Here is a 14,963-nt window from a genome sequence, read left to right on the forward strand (position 1 = left end):
CGAAGCGCGAACCGGGACCGGGACCGGTGGGGAGAGGAGGACGAGACGAGGCGGGAGCGGCGGGATGGGACGGGACCGAGCGGGGCACGAAGGGGAGCGGGCGGTTCGCAGGCGCCCCGGCCCCGCCCGCCTCACCTGCGGCAGGTGAACGGCTCGGCGGGGCCGCCCTGGCGCCGCCCAGTGAGGCTGCGGCGGCAGGAGAAGAAGCAGCAGCAGTGAGAGGGAGCGGGGGCGCCCGGCCGGGCAGGAGTGAGTACCCAGCAGGCGGGAGTGGGTACCCGGGAGACAGGGGAGCTCCGAGCGGGGGAGCCGCGGCGGGCATGGGGCTGGTCCGACCGAAGGCGGCGGTACGCGGCCGTCAAGGCTTCGCTTGGCCATCGACTGCCCCTCTCGCCCAGTACTGCAGCATGTGCTGCTTCCTCCTGGGAGAAATTTAGGAAGCGTCGAATGAGGCTTTGGCCTCGCCAGGCTGCCGGTGAAATTGAGCACACGGGCGCTTCGCTTTATAGGGGAGATCAAGTGTTAGTTTATTTATTTATTTTTGTTATGTTTTATATCTATAATAGATATAGATATATATTGAGTATGTTATATATAAGATATATATGATATATATATGTTATATATATCTCTTATATATTAATGTGTTGTTTATTTATTTATATTTTTGTTATTTATTTCTGTATTTTTTTTTTCCTGCTGGGTTATCCCGTGTACCTGGCTGGGTTTTGTAACATCGGCAGCCACAGCCCCACTGTGGCAGGGTGTGGCTAGGACTGGATTCCTCTGCTCTGTTTTTTAAAGACTTGATTACCTGGTTTTCCCATCAAAACGCAGCACTTATTAGGTTAAATAAAAAATGCCATATTTTCAATTTTCATGCCAGATGTGTGCCTTTCAAACAAAAACTGAAGAGCTTATATAGTATTTGCTGTGGAATGGAACAAACAGAACATTTTCTTTTATGCAGCTGGAAACACTGTCCTGCATACACATTTTTAAAAATTGTTTATTAATTTTACTTCATAGTGTAAGCGATTGGTATCAGAAGCATCGTTTCTGTAGCCAGTGTTGCCTTGCTCAGGCCCTGCAGTGCTCTGCTGTCCACAGGGCTGCTGTCAGCAGTGCGGGGTGCTGGAGCCAGGCAGGGGCCTAGACTCTGCTTGGTTGTCAGAGGTGGCCTTGGCAAAGGAGGCGAGGGGAGGTGGGGGGGGAGATGAATCAGTTGTGTCATTCTCAAGTGGAGCTCTGCCATACTGTATAACCAGGCAATGTAGAGCGCCTGCTTGCTGTCTGCTGGAGTCCCAGGAGCTGTCGATGTTGGAAGCAGATTCCCCAGCGCTATCTTCTATGCATTTTAGGGTCTGGGAAAGAGAGGGTGTATATAAGAGTGCTTTGAAAAACCATCCCGGTTTCTGTGTATGTTACATGTACGTACATGCCTAGCATTTATTTTGAGACAAAGTATTTCATGGTTCCATGTCTTAGGGAAGGAAGTGGGGAGGATTGTTGTCTTGCATTCTTCACTGAAANTCGAATGAGGCTTTGGCCTCGCCAGGCTGCCGGTGAAATTGAGCACACGGGCGCTTCGCTTTATAGGGGAGATCAAGTGTTAGTTTATTTATTTAATGCATGTATTTTATATATTAATATATTACGTATCTATAATACATGTATATACTATATATATAATATATGGTATATATTACATATGTATATATATTATATATTAATGTGTTGTTTATTTATTTATATTTTTGTTATTTATTTCTGTATATTTTTTTTCCTGCTGGGTTATCCCGTGTACCTGGCTGGGTTTTGTAACATCGGCAGCCACAGCCCCACTGTGGCAGGGTGTGGCTAGGACTGGATTCCTCTGCTCTGTTTTTTAAAGACTTGATTACCTGGTTTTCCCATCAAAACGCAGCACTTATTAGGTTAAATAAAAAATGCCATATTTTCAATTTTCATGCCAGATGTGTGCCTTTCAAACAAAAACTGAAGAGCTTATATAGTATTTGCTGTGGAATGGAACAAACAGAACATTTTCTTTTATGCAGCTGGAAACACTGTCCTGCATACACATTTTTAAAAATTGTTTATTAATTTTACTTCATAGTGTAAGCGATTGGTATCAGAAGCATCGTTTCTGTAGCCAGTGTTGCCTTGCTCAGGCCCTGCAGTGCTCTGCTGTCCACAGGGCTGCTGTCAGCAGTGCGGGGTGCTGGAGCCAGGCAGGGGCCTAGACTCTGCTTGGTTGTCAGAGGTGGCCTTGGCAAAGGAGGCGAGGGGAGGTGGGGGGGGAGATGAATCAGTTGTGTCATTCTCAAGTGGAGCTCTACCATACTGTATAACCAAGCAATGTAGAGTGCCTGCTTGCTGTCTGCTGGAGTCCCAGGAGCTGTCGATGTTGGAAGCAGATTCCCCAGCGCTATCTTCTATGCATTTTAGGGTCTGGGAAAGAGAGGGTGTATATAAGACTGCTTTGAAAAACCGTCCCGGTTTCTGTGTATGTTACATGTACGTACATGCCTAGCATTTATTTTGAGACAAAGTATTTCATGGTTCCATGTCTTAGGGAAGGAAGTGGGGAGGATTGTTGTCTTGCATTCTTCACTGAAAAGGTTGTCAAGCATTGGAACAGGCTGCCCAGGGAGGTGGTGGAATCACCATCCCTGGAGGCATTCAAGAAATGACTGGATGTGGCATTTAGTCCCATGGTCTAGTTGACAAAGTGGTGATGAGTCAGAGGTTGGACTCAATGATCTCAAAGGTCTTTTCCAACCTAAATGAGTCTGTGATTCTGTGATTTTCATCCCTCAGTAGTGGAAGAAAGTCACAGTTTGTGCTACCTTCAGTTAATATCAACTTCCTGCTTTTTAAATTAACCATAGCAGAATTCACTGTTGTTCTTTGCAACAGTTTATCATCATTAAGAATTAATATTTCTGATGTAATGAACACTTTATATTTTTGAGGGATTTGAAACAACCATTACATTGCTCTAAAAGAGCCTTTCATGCAGGACTGCTATGAAGGATAAGCTGCATGACTTGGTGGGAGAGAAACACTATTGCGAACAAGGTAACCCAAGAGCTGAGGTAGAACTTGGGCTCTTCAAACTCTTGATTAATAAATATCAAGCACCCGCACTTTTTACATGTTTATTCCTTTTAGTTTGAAGAAATGTTTCTTGTGTGATTAGTTGTAGGAATTCGTTCATTGTGGGAATTAGTAACTTCTTGGATTTGATGCACGCACATAGCGAATTGGGACATGTACAAAGTGGGGAAATGTGAGAGTCAGAATGATAGTGACAACTTTACTGGCAGGAGTGTCAAATATTTTCAGCAGGAAGTATCTGGCATCTGTACTTTTTTAAGGTGGCTAATGTATTTTCATGTAGATTATTATGGTAGCATACAGGGGTATTGTGTAGTGCACATCGGGGTTATAGTCTGTTACATTTTTGTTCTCTCTGTACTTCTGGCCCTGGTGAGAAGATAAACAAGATGTTTGTTTAGGATTTTCATCTAAAAAGAACAGCTTTGTTTCAGTTAAAGCTTTTATCTACAAAGATTAATGTACTTGTTTATCTGCTTGGATTGCCTTGAAGTGTATTCTTGGTGATTAAAATAGAGCTAGCAAGCCAAAGCTGGGATACCCTTTGGGATTTTCGCCTTACCCCGTGTCTAAATTTCACATATCATGCCGACTCTTGTATTAATATGAGAAGAGACAGGTAGAACTGACTTTGTAGCTCTGACTTGCCTTCAGTCATGCTACTTGCTTGATGGGCAGCACCCCTTTGGTGCCAGCTGTTTACAAATCAAACATAGTACAATAAGCTTATATGAAAGACTTGCTAAAAGGATTTCAGGTACTTGGTTTCCTGTGGGATGTGTGGCAGGGTGGATAGTTGTGGTGACATGTTTTGAGCAAAAGTGGGCAATTTTCATAGTAAAAAATTCTTGAAAGAGTTCACATGCTAGTCTCAGACAACCCCCAGGATAACTTTGCCTTTGATGCTTGTTCTAGAGCACACCACTGTCTCTATATTATTGAAAATGCTGTTTCCTGGGTATCTTTGTACAAACAGAGCAATTTCTTTCCCATACCTCTTGTGTTTATCCTTTCTCCTGAAGCAAAGGCTTGTAGAACTGTGGACACAGGATTTTAGATATTGTCATTGCTAAAAGTTACAAGGATTTTTGAAGACTTTTAGCTACAGGTGTTCCACTACTCTCTCTCCTGTGCAGTTGAACAGATGTCTATGTGCTTTTTGGAACAAATCCTCTGTGCCTCAGGCAGTTGGCGACTGTCTTCACATACCACTGTTTTAGAAATAAGGAGGCAGCACCTAGTTGAAACATCTTGCATATACAAAGGAAACATATTTTTCTTTAAAATACATTGTTCAGCTTTGTCACTATCATTTTGCCCTTATGTATTCCACCTCTCATCAGAAAAGGATATGAGAGGAAATTCACATTGTCCCTAATTGGAATTTTCTCCAAGCTGACTTGAGTATGAAAACTGCTGGGAACCCAACTTGTCAAATGCTTTTGATAATGCAGGTGACTCTGTTACAGGGTGGGGTTTTTTCCCTTGACTTTTCTCAAGGAAATAGTTAATTCAAAGTGGGATTGAGGACTGATATCACAGGAAGTTACAAAGAGATAAACTTTGTGTTTGAATCAGTTAAGTCCTTTCCTCTTCGTGGAGAAAAGTAGTAAAAATATGCACACAGTGAAACTGGGGCATGGGTTTTTTGCATGCTGTAGGGTTATTTTAGCACTAACAAAATTGATATTCCATGTGAAAAATATTGAGCTCCCATGGTCTATAAGTGCATACATAATTGGTAGCAAAATTTGAAAAGGCAGTTTGTAAACACTAGAGCTGACCAAAAATCTTGTGAGTATGGCCAGTCTTTGTGAGCGAAGATTTGGGAAAGGTCTTTACCCTTCGAGCCTGCGCAGTGGATTTTTTAGGTGAGACCCAGTGTGCGCTGAACTGAGCCCACCCTTTAATCCTAAGGTTCATCTGCCGGGGCCGAGCAAGCTTGGACAGTGGCAGTGAGGTCCTCAGAACGTAGGTTTGTTTAGAGGGCCGAGCAAGCTTGGACAGTGGCAGTGAGGTCCTCAGGACGTAGGTCTGTTTAGAGTGACCTTCTCTCAGATGGATGGCCTTACAGGGCTGACGAGCTCCATCTGCCTGGGGGAGTTTCCCTGACTGGGAATTGAACCTGGGCTGCAGCAGTGAGAGTGCTGCATCCTAACCACTAGACCACCAGGGGTGCCCTAAAATCTTGTATGCTTTTAGATACTATACATGACACAGCTAACAGGCATAAAGACTTTTATCACATTTCATACAATTTAGTTTATATCAGATAGCCTGTGTAGAGGCTAAGCTTATTTTGGCTGTGTTATTTTATTTAGTTAAGGCATTTCAAATAAATTTTGCTTTGCTTTCAAAAAGGTCATCAGCTAACATATCAGTTTCTATCTCTGTAAGCCTGAGTTTATAAAATACCTATGCCTAGAGGACAACAGCCTAAAAACTTAACTTGACCATGAAGAAGTTTACTCCTTTAAAAAAGTCACAGCAGAAAGCCTTAAACCGAAGTTAGGTGCTTACCCTCAGCAAGTTTGCCAATGACGCGAAGCTGAGCAGCGCCGTTGATCCAACAGAAGGACCAACAGAAGGATGGGATGCCATCGAGAGCGACCTGGACAAACTTCAGAAGTGGGACCATGAGAACTCAATGACGTTCAAAACAAGTCCAAGTGCAAGGTGTTACACCTGGATCAGGGCAATCCCAGACACAAGTACAGACTGGGAAAAGAACTCACTGAGAACAGCACTGCTAAGGAGGATTTTCAGGACTGCTGAAAGTCTTAGCACAAGACAAATGTAGACCTGTTGAAGCGAATCCAGAGGAGGGCAGGGGGCTTGGAACAGGATGATCTTTCAAGTTCCTGCCAGTGGAAACCATTCAATGATTCTATAATAAAGGCTATGATTCTTTAATAAAGGTTGCAAAGAGTTATTTGCCTTGGAGTACAGGCCAATGGTAGAAGCAGTGAAAGTGCAGGTTGGGGTGAGGCAGTTTGCTTTAGAGTCACCACAGTTACATGCTTCCAATAATACATGTTTCCTATGAGTTATTTTTACAGGTATTTTGATTTTTGTAACTCATAGTAATATATTTTAAAAAAAATCAAAACACACACACAAAAAAACCCCCTAAAACTCAAAACCACAGACTTTCGGAGATAAAGAAAGAAATCTGCTCATCTGCTCTCTATCTCCATTACTTCATTTCTATGAATAAAAAGCCTTCCATGTTTGAAATGGTTTTTTCTTTCAATAAAGACTTGTGATTTTTTTTAGGTTTTGATTTGATTTCATACTGTGTATTTGCACACCAAAATCTAAATGTAGATGGCTGAGTTTCTTGTCATTGTCTGAATTCTTAGCTGTCTTGCAATAAAGATGCAGATGCAATGTAAGTTTCCATAAAGGTTTTCAGAAGTACTAATCTTTAAAATTACATTTGTCATTTTTTCCCCATTACTATGATTTAAATATATAAATATATGTAATTTTTGAAATATAAGCTTCATAAATTCAATAATAATTTCTTATTATAACCCTCTTCCTTCATTAAAAAATGCTTTGAAATACCGTAAATATCTCAGGTTTTTATATTGATAGGAATGTCTGTGAGATTCCCCTCTTTGAAATAAGGACTGTGAGGCTGCTTTCCTTTTAGAGAAGGTGCTCTCTTCTGTTATGTGTCATTCCTTTTTCATGTTTGAGGTCTTGAAGGCTGGATTTGGTTGTAACTTGAGTATCTTCATGAGGTTTTTCCTGTGCAAAGGCTGTCATCAACAGCTAACTTTAGTTGGTTGTTGCAGGTAAAACAAGGAGAAACAGGATGGTTTTACCATGGATAAAAGTGGGTTTTTTTTTTAATTTTTGGCTTTATTTTTAAGCACTATTTCACTTCCTTCCAGTAGTGTTTGGACAGAATATATTTCCATCTGTCTTAGGTAAACCTTAAAATACTTCCAACTCCTAGATTTCTGTATGCTAAAGGCTGCAGGTTTTGCAGGCCTTTCTGGTCTGTTCTCCCTCCCTCACCACTACCAGCACCAGCTTAGTGTAGTGTGATCCAGTAAACAGCTTGTTATCCAGGGTGGGGAAGCAGGAAAGTGTAGTTACATTAATTCATAGTGTAAAAACCATCAAGGTTGTGAAAGCACACATTAGAGTCTTCCAGTGCAGCTCAGCTGACATCTGCAAGGCCATGAAGTGCCTGCTGCAGTACTTGTATCCTGCCATAACTCCTGTGTCACTGATGCATCGCTAACTTCTCACACCAGTGTTGTTGAGGAACAGCATGAAAGTTGGTAAAACTTCAGGAATCCAAGTGATAAAAATCATGGTAGAAATACATGACATTAGTGCAGAGCTTCACTGTACAGAGACCTTGTTTTCTCCTTTTTAGGTCTGGTTCCATTGCCTTACACTGATGTATTTTCTGTTGTCTCCTGTTTCACTTGCTGTTCCAGGTGCCTATGGCAGAATTGTATAACACAGCCAACTGACATGAACTGCTGTGTCAGTAATGCTTTGTCATTCCCTTCCACTGCTTTCCTATATTCCTTTCTGCTGTACCATTAGCCCTTTCTAGCAGAATGATCAAAGTGTACATTCTGAGCCTTTCCTGTTTCTAGTCCTTAGAGTCTTGAGGAAACAGTATCTGCTTGTTGCTGTTGATTCCAAAACCAGGAGTAAGGAGCTCAGACTCTGACAGCGGTAGTCTGCTGGATTTCAACTAAAAAGTGTGGTTATTGCCTTCATTTCATTACATCCTTTTCTTCCAGGTTCCTTTTCAACTTGTGCCACTATTTCCTTAAAATCCAGATGTCTTTTCTTGACATTTCATTGACCTGGCTTCTTTACTGTCTATCATTGTCTTCAAGTGTTGGAAGCAGTAAATGGAGAGGTACTGATAGAGACATGTTTAGCATAGTCTGCTGCCTGTCATCCACTGCTCTGTATTGCATCACTTTTTCTTGGACTAGGCAAAATGCTTACAATGCACATCTTGCAGGCTGTTTAAGGAATTCCAAGTACCAGATGAACCCCAAGGCTGGAGCTGGCTGCCACAGTATCATGTTGTTACACATTTGTGAAACCAAAATTACATTAATCTCTTTGATTGTAATGCCAAATTGAAATCTCTTGTTTAGGCTCTTTTCCAATGCTGCACAGTCTTGTTTTTCAGGTTTCTCTTTCCCGTTTGACGTTGTTCTTTAACTTTTCTTGACTATGCTAATTTTCACGTTGATGAATGTTCATGATCATAATTTTGAATGTTCTCTGTTCATACAAGCTTTTTAGCATTTACGTAGCTCGTGTAACGGTGAGTATTTGCAAAGCATCTATACTTTAATGTATTGTTGTGCTGTTTCTGAACTTTTTAGTGAAGTGAAAGTGAAGACTGAGTTACTGTCTGAGGCTCACGGAGTTATTTGTCGTTGGTTTTTTTGTTCTTTTTGTAACCAAAAAAACCTCCACAACACCGCCTTCCAGCACCAAATATTTCAAAGCTCATATGTACGGGGGCAACAAATGTATGAAGTCTGCATGCAAAGCTTTGTCTCCCCTTTGTCATCAATTCTTCGAAACTGTACTTTTGATGTTTGGGTTTTCATAATGCAACCGTGCTTTATTTCATCTGTTCATATTCAGCAGAATTTTGATTATATCAGAATTAGTTATAGATTTTAAGTAAAAAGGCTTTATTTATTCTTTACTGCACCTTGCTCAGATAATTTCACCAAATGTTCAGCCAACACGCTATTACTGTTAGTCAGAATGTAAATTAGAGGCTGACGCACTTACCTCATCAGCTTACGAATTAAGCAGTTAATCAATTTTGGTGTGATATTCCCCCATGGGGTTTGTGTTGCTGACTCACATATGCTCAATATCTTCTCCTTTCAACAACAAGCAGGAGTGCAAATGAAGCTTGCTCCCAGCTGAGCATTCGCTGGTCACGGCATTCCAAATCCATCAGTCAGTGTATCCCCCTGATAGATATTATTGTCTTATTGCTCCTGGTTACTTCTTTCCTGAGCATTGCTTGAATACAAAGCAGACAATTATAAATGCATACTTAAAAGCTAATAGTGAAGACAGTGCTGCGGGATGATTCGTTATGTTACTGACAGGGTAAAGTGAACACAGAAATTTGGCTTATGTCTAAGTATTTCATACAGTATTTTTGTTAAAAAGCAAATATGTCTATAATACCTTTCCAATAGACTACCAGTATTAAATTAGTTTTTAAGGAACTAATTTTACAGTTCAAATCATAAGGTAAGCTTGAGGGGGAAGAGGACAATCTGATAGATGAACAGAAGTTGAAACCATTTTTGCTATCACAGAAATCCCACTTACAGTTTTGTCCGTTTATACAGTGATTAAAATAAGCAGAAGCAAGAACTTGCTCCTCAACCTTCACCATGATCTTTCTTTGTTTTATTTCTGTTGTATTTTTGGGGCAGATGTCACTATTTCATAGTGCAAAGCCTCATGTAGGTTTTGTTTTTTTTAAGTGAATAACTAATTATGCATTGTCTTTGACATATTCATGCTATTTTCCATTTACTAGGGGTTTTTTACTAAAAAACCCATAATTTTCTTTGCCTTTGGACAAAGGTTTATGAAATTGATTGATTTAAATTTTAATAGTAAGAGTGAGGCATCACCTGTACTATGTAGCAAACCATTAAACTTTGCCTTTTTAGTGTTGACTGTTGTTCTTATTTAATCTTGAATTCTGTCCACAAAATCTTGAGTGTAGCATAGCCCAAGACGGAGAACCAAACTTCCCCCTCTCCTCAGTGATAAAAAATATTATATTTCTTTTACTGTGGCTCTAACAATCCTAGCAAAATGCAAGTCCAGCCAGGCTTTATCAAGCATTGTATTATACGTAATTAAGGTCAGGGTGTGGACTTGTTTGAGGTTTTTTTTAAATAAGTCATCAGTTCCTCAAGACCCCTGTAGGCCTCCTGCCAGTTCCTTAGTATCTACACAACATTATGAAACTGAATAAAGAAACTTTAAATGAGCCACTGTGGAAAGAATCATATAGTAGCCACTTTGAGTAACTGTGTTGGTTTTCAGCATGAAAGTGTTTAATCAGTTGGCTTGTTGATCCTGCCCATTGTTATTAAAACCTTTCTGTGCCATGCTTGCTTGCCAAATAAAGTCACTCTAATTTTCATACCTGCTACTGTCTAAATTAAAATCTGATTGTAAGTTATCTTACTTGCAACCCTTCTCTACAATGTGTAGCTTTGAGCTCTTCAGTTGGTAGTGTGTTCAACCTCTTTATTTTTTCCTTCCCTTTTCCCCCTCTCTGTATCTCTACTGTGCTTTAGAAATATCACCCATTTCTTAGCCCACTTCTGAAAGCACTGAAGTGTACCTGCATGCACAGTAACTGACAGAATAATGTCAAATCCACCTGCTGTGTCACAGTCCAGAAAAATAACCCTGCATTGCTTCGGTCTGTGGCAGGAAGGGAAAAAGCAAAGGACACTGGAGGAGTGAATTCTTGTAGCTACCCAGAGACTGCAGAAGCAATATTGACATAGGAAACAAATGATACAGGGAGAAAGTGAAGTTTCTGCTGTTAGTTTAAGGATGGGAAGTTAAACTATTCTTGTGCTTGCTGTTGTGGTGTACAGCTAGATGAGGAATCTCTCTCCATCTTCTCTATACCCTGGTAATAAAGGTACCCCACACTATGTGGCACCAAAACAAACAAACAACAAAAAAAAAAATCCACCAACAAAAAAAAACCCCACCCTTTTAGAGGGATTGGAGTGGATATACCTACTTTTCAGTTTTCTTAGTTAATGCTGTTTTGCTGTCCAAAGTTTGTATTTTGGAATACAGTATTTGAAATCATAATGCAGGTAAGTCATGGTTTGTGTTGGAAGAGAAAAGGACATCTAGTCCAACTCTTCCTGCAATGGGCAGGGACATCTTCAACTTGAGCAGGTTGCTCAGAGACCCATCCAGCCTGACCTTGAATGTTTTCATGGATGGAGCATCTACCTCCTCCCTGGGCAACCAGTTCATAAAAATACCATCCTTGTTTTAAAAAAAAATCTTCCTGATTTTTTCCAATATAGGAACACTAGGATAAAAATAAGCCAGGTAGGAAAATCATGGAGTCATCCTCGGTATCTTGTGAAACTTTCAAAGTAAACACTTGAAAAGCTTACTTAAACATCCTCCATCCTGACCCAAGATGCAACCGAAACCTGATTTTGAAACCAATTACATTTTGAGAGGTGAAAGGACAGTGAAGTAGTAACCGCATTACTTTTGCTGACTCCTGAAGTTTAGCTTTGAGTTGTCTTCAATTAACTTCTACGTGCACTGAGGCATGGCCACAGTGTTGTCTGGAAACCATCAAATACTTCTGAACCAATTCTGAATCTGAAAAAGCGTATGAAAACTGTGAAGTGATTTTTTTTCCCCCGCCACTATTCTTCCTGTTTGCAGACTTTTAGGTCTGAAAACATCTCATGTTTTCTCAATGGACTTAGCTAAGGGATTTCTCTTTAATCCGTACGAAATGAGAGCTTTTGCTTTTTTTATTTTTTTAGTAGTAGAAAGCATTAGTTGGAGATGTTTCTCCAGATTCTGAGATTAGCCAAAAAGAAGCAAAGGGGAGGAAGGAATGCATGCAAAGACAGGAAAGAAAAGTGAGAGAAAAGCACAGAAGTTTATTTTATTTCTCTAATCTAAAAGTCACAGAAAATTTCACATGCCAAGAGCTTTTTCAGAAGGTCCTGAGCACGTAGAGCTTCACCTTCTCCTATCCTTTCACACTCGGGGACTTGGCTATCATCTTAATTTTCTGAGAAGGGATGATCAGGAGATAGAATTAGTATTTCTTCTCTGGTACAGCACTGTGGTTTAGAGTCTGTTGCTTTCTATGCATCTACTTCCTTTTGCTCCCAGAGAGGCTGATATTTCTGGATAGCCTTGTGATGTCTCCTGTCACTTCAAACTCTCCAATGTCACACCTGCTACATTTCCGCCAAAGCCAAATGTTGCTACAAGACTTCACAGGAAATGGTAGTCCAGAGATTCAGATGTCAAGATCTCTCTTGTTCTGGGAGTCTTCCTTCTTGCCTGAAAAACATACTAGAGGAATATTCTTCATTTTGGAAAGTGGAGGTGTAGTTCCTATTCTAGTCAGTGGAGCCTGAACAGAAACTTGGCTGACTTGCTGCTTTGTGCTTCAAGTCTGAGCTGAATTGCTCTCCAAGCAACATTGATTTAATCTCAAAATCTTTTTAGTCCTCTTTTGGATGGGAATGCTGCCCATGAAGAGTGAAGAGATGAATGAATGTTCAGCGAACGCCAATTGAAAAACTAGGCCACTTTTGACAGAATATTTTTTCATTATACATGGTATTTTCTATGTTTTTATGAATTTAAGAACAGTAGAATTTTATGTAAATGCTGTCTCTAGTTTTTTTCAGAGACATGACATGAGACTAGGTATGTCTTTGGTCTGGCAATATATTCATGTGTTACCTGGGCAGTTTGCTGCTGATAAACTTGGAAATAGTGAGTGTTGATATGTAGTAGATGTAACAATCAAGACTAACTCATATCTTTTTATCTGCACTAAGGTGTCTTTTTGCAAATCTACAGGCGAAACATACTATTCATACATAAAATGGTATTTATACTGCTGCAGAATATTAATATTTTATAATACTTGTCTCTTTTCAGTCATTGACTAATGACAGCATATCTGGTAGATCTGAGTGGGATCAATGCACTTCCATAGAATTTATGATTTCATGGATTTGGGTGGTAAATATCAAGATTTTGTGTGTCTGATACTGTTGTCTGCAGCTTTATAAAGTAAACATAATTTATCTCTAGTATGTGCTTTTTCCTCAGTTGAAATGTACAACAAACTTATGTTGGATCACTTTAGAAAGAAAATATTGATAAGCCCTTCCACAGGAAGTAGATTTCTAAAGGAAATTTCTTGGTCTGAAACAGAATTTTATTCGCTTACAAAACGTGCTGCAAGTTTAGCTCTGTAAGAAGAGTGTCCTGAAGAGATGTGAACAATTTAGAGTTCACCGGTCAATAGTTGCCAATTTGAAGGACAGCAGAGTTCATGGTAGTACAGAGAAGAGCAATTAGAGTGATCAGTGATGGAGCAACTACCTTGAGGAGAGACTAAGGCTGAGACTCCTGAAAAAGTGGAGAAGGCTGGGGGCCGTGGCTATATGTAAAGGCATGAAGGTAGTGGACAAGTTGAATGTATTAGGTGTTCACCAGAACCTGAGAGACTTGAGCTAGCAGGCATTCACTGTAACTAGTAAATTAATTTAAAATAGATCACATATTTTTTTAAGTAGCAGGTGGTGAACTGGTGCAAGAATTCTGAAGGCAGAGTATCGATAGGTTTGAAAAGGTATTAGACAAATTCATATGCAATAAGCCCATAAACAAATAGAGACAGGAACAACTGAGGATGTATCTCCAACACCCCTGTGGTTACCAGTGTGGATTCTGAGCAAGTACAAGAGAAACAGATTGGAAGAAAGAGCTGGGCTTGTGCGTTTTTTTAAGTGGTGTCTTCCGTTAAAATTGTCAGAGACAAAATGTGGGTCTGATGCAGAAGATCATTTCTTATGCTTCCTGTTTCTGTGTCTCTATGGTTTCCTCTTTATTTTTAAAGAATTAGTTTTCCCATACAAATTATACTGGGTTTTTCTGTATAACATATCCTGAACTGACCATAGATATAATTTATTTCTTTCATGTTTTACAGTGAACAACCCTATACCTTCCAACTTGAAGTCAGAAGCTAAAAAGGCAGCTAAAATATTACGAGAATTTACAGAAATAACTTCTAGAAATGGACCAGATAAAATCATACCTCGTGAGTAAAGAAAATGTTTTGATTCAACTAAAACCTTCACCGCTCCCCTGTGTTGCAGTCATGCTCTCTTTATCAATTCTCTCTGCTTTCACTGACCACAACTTAGAGATGAATGAAGATTTCAGGTGCCATAGCTTCTTTGAAAATATTTTGGAAGTAAAGGGTTTCAGTTTGCTGTATTCTTAGCAGATGTTACTTACTGGTAGAGATCTTTTGAATGTTTACAACCACAAGGTTCCTGCACTGGAAGGATGAATGGATGGACTGTCTCATGCCCACCCTCTAAATGTATGTTCTTAAGAGAGGACCTAGAATAGTAGCTCTCGTTCTTGAATATCTGTATTTATTAAAATTAGCTAGATGACAATAAGTTGAAGTAAAGAGATTGGGGCACTGTTCTCATTTGATTCTGGTTTGACTCTTATTTGCTACTATCTTCTTTATTTTTGCAGTTGTTACTCTGTGTTTCTCCTAGTGTCTTCCTCCATCTGGAGTTGCTGTTTGTGGCTTTGAATTCATAACTGTTATTTTCCGGAAGGTCTGCAGTAAGACTTGCAGGATGCTGACACTGTATTTGCCACTAACACTGCCTAATGATATAAGCTGATTAGGCTGTTGTATGTTGCTGTGATTTAAATTTGCACTCCTTCAGAAATTTGTGGAGACGAGATTATTCGCAGCTATTCCCTGCCTTTTTTCTGTTTATCTTGCTAAGGGTACTGACACACTGTGTGCGTGGCACTAAGCAAACTAACTCTTTATGAGCTAATCAGTATAGGTGAAGGAACTGTGGCAGTATACAGATTGTCACAGGCTAATATGACATGTAGCTGACTTTGTGGTTCACTTTGGAATGGAGTTGTCATTATCAGTTCAACTTCCTTCAGTTTTCTTTAAGCTCTTGCTTCGATTATTTGACTCTTATGTGTCCAAAATTGTTAAA

At 39.9% G+C, this 14,963-nt stretch overlaps 1 protein-coding gene across 2 annotated transcripts in view; it reads left to right on the plus strand.

Moving 5' to 3' along the window:
* The first annotated feature begins 147 nt into the window (after positions 1 to 147).
* The window catches only part of SH3YL1 (SH3 and SYLF domain containing 1), a 51,452-nt gene continuing 36,636 nt past the window's right edge, over positions 148 to 14,963 (plus strand). For both annotated transcript variants that reach the window (XM_017814510.1, XM_017814511.1), the window contains exons 1-2: positions 148 to 249; positions 13,910 to 14,020. In XM_017814510.1, the coding sequence (XP_017669999.1) occupies position 249; positions 13,910 to 14,020 (112 nt within the window). In that variant the 5' untranslated portion in view covers positions 148 to 248. The remainder of the gene's footprint in view (positions 250 to 13,909; positions 14,021 to 14,963) is intronic.

This window comes from Lepidothrix coronata, unplaced genomic scaffold, assembly GCF_001604755.1.
Source record: "Lepidothrix coronata isolate B3197 unplaced genomic scaffold, Lepidothrix_coronata-1.0 Scaffold45, whole genome shotgun sequence".
NCBI classification, from domain to species: domain Eukaryota; kingdom Metazoa; phylum Chordata; class Aves; order Passeriformes; family Pipridae; genus Lepidothrix; species Lepidothrix coronata.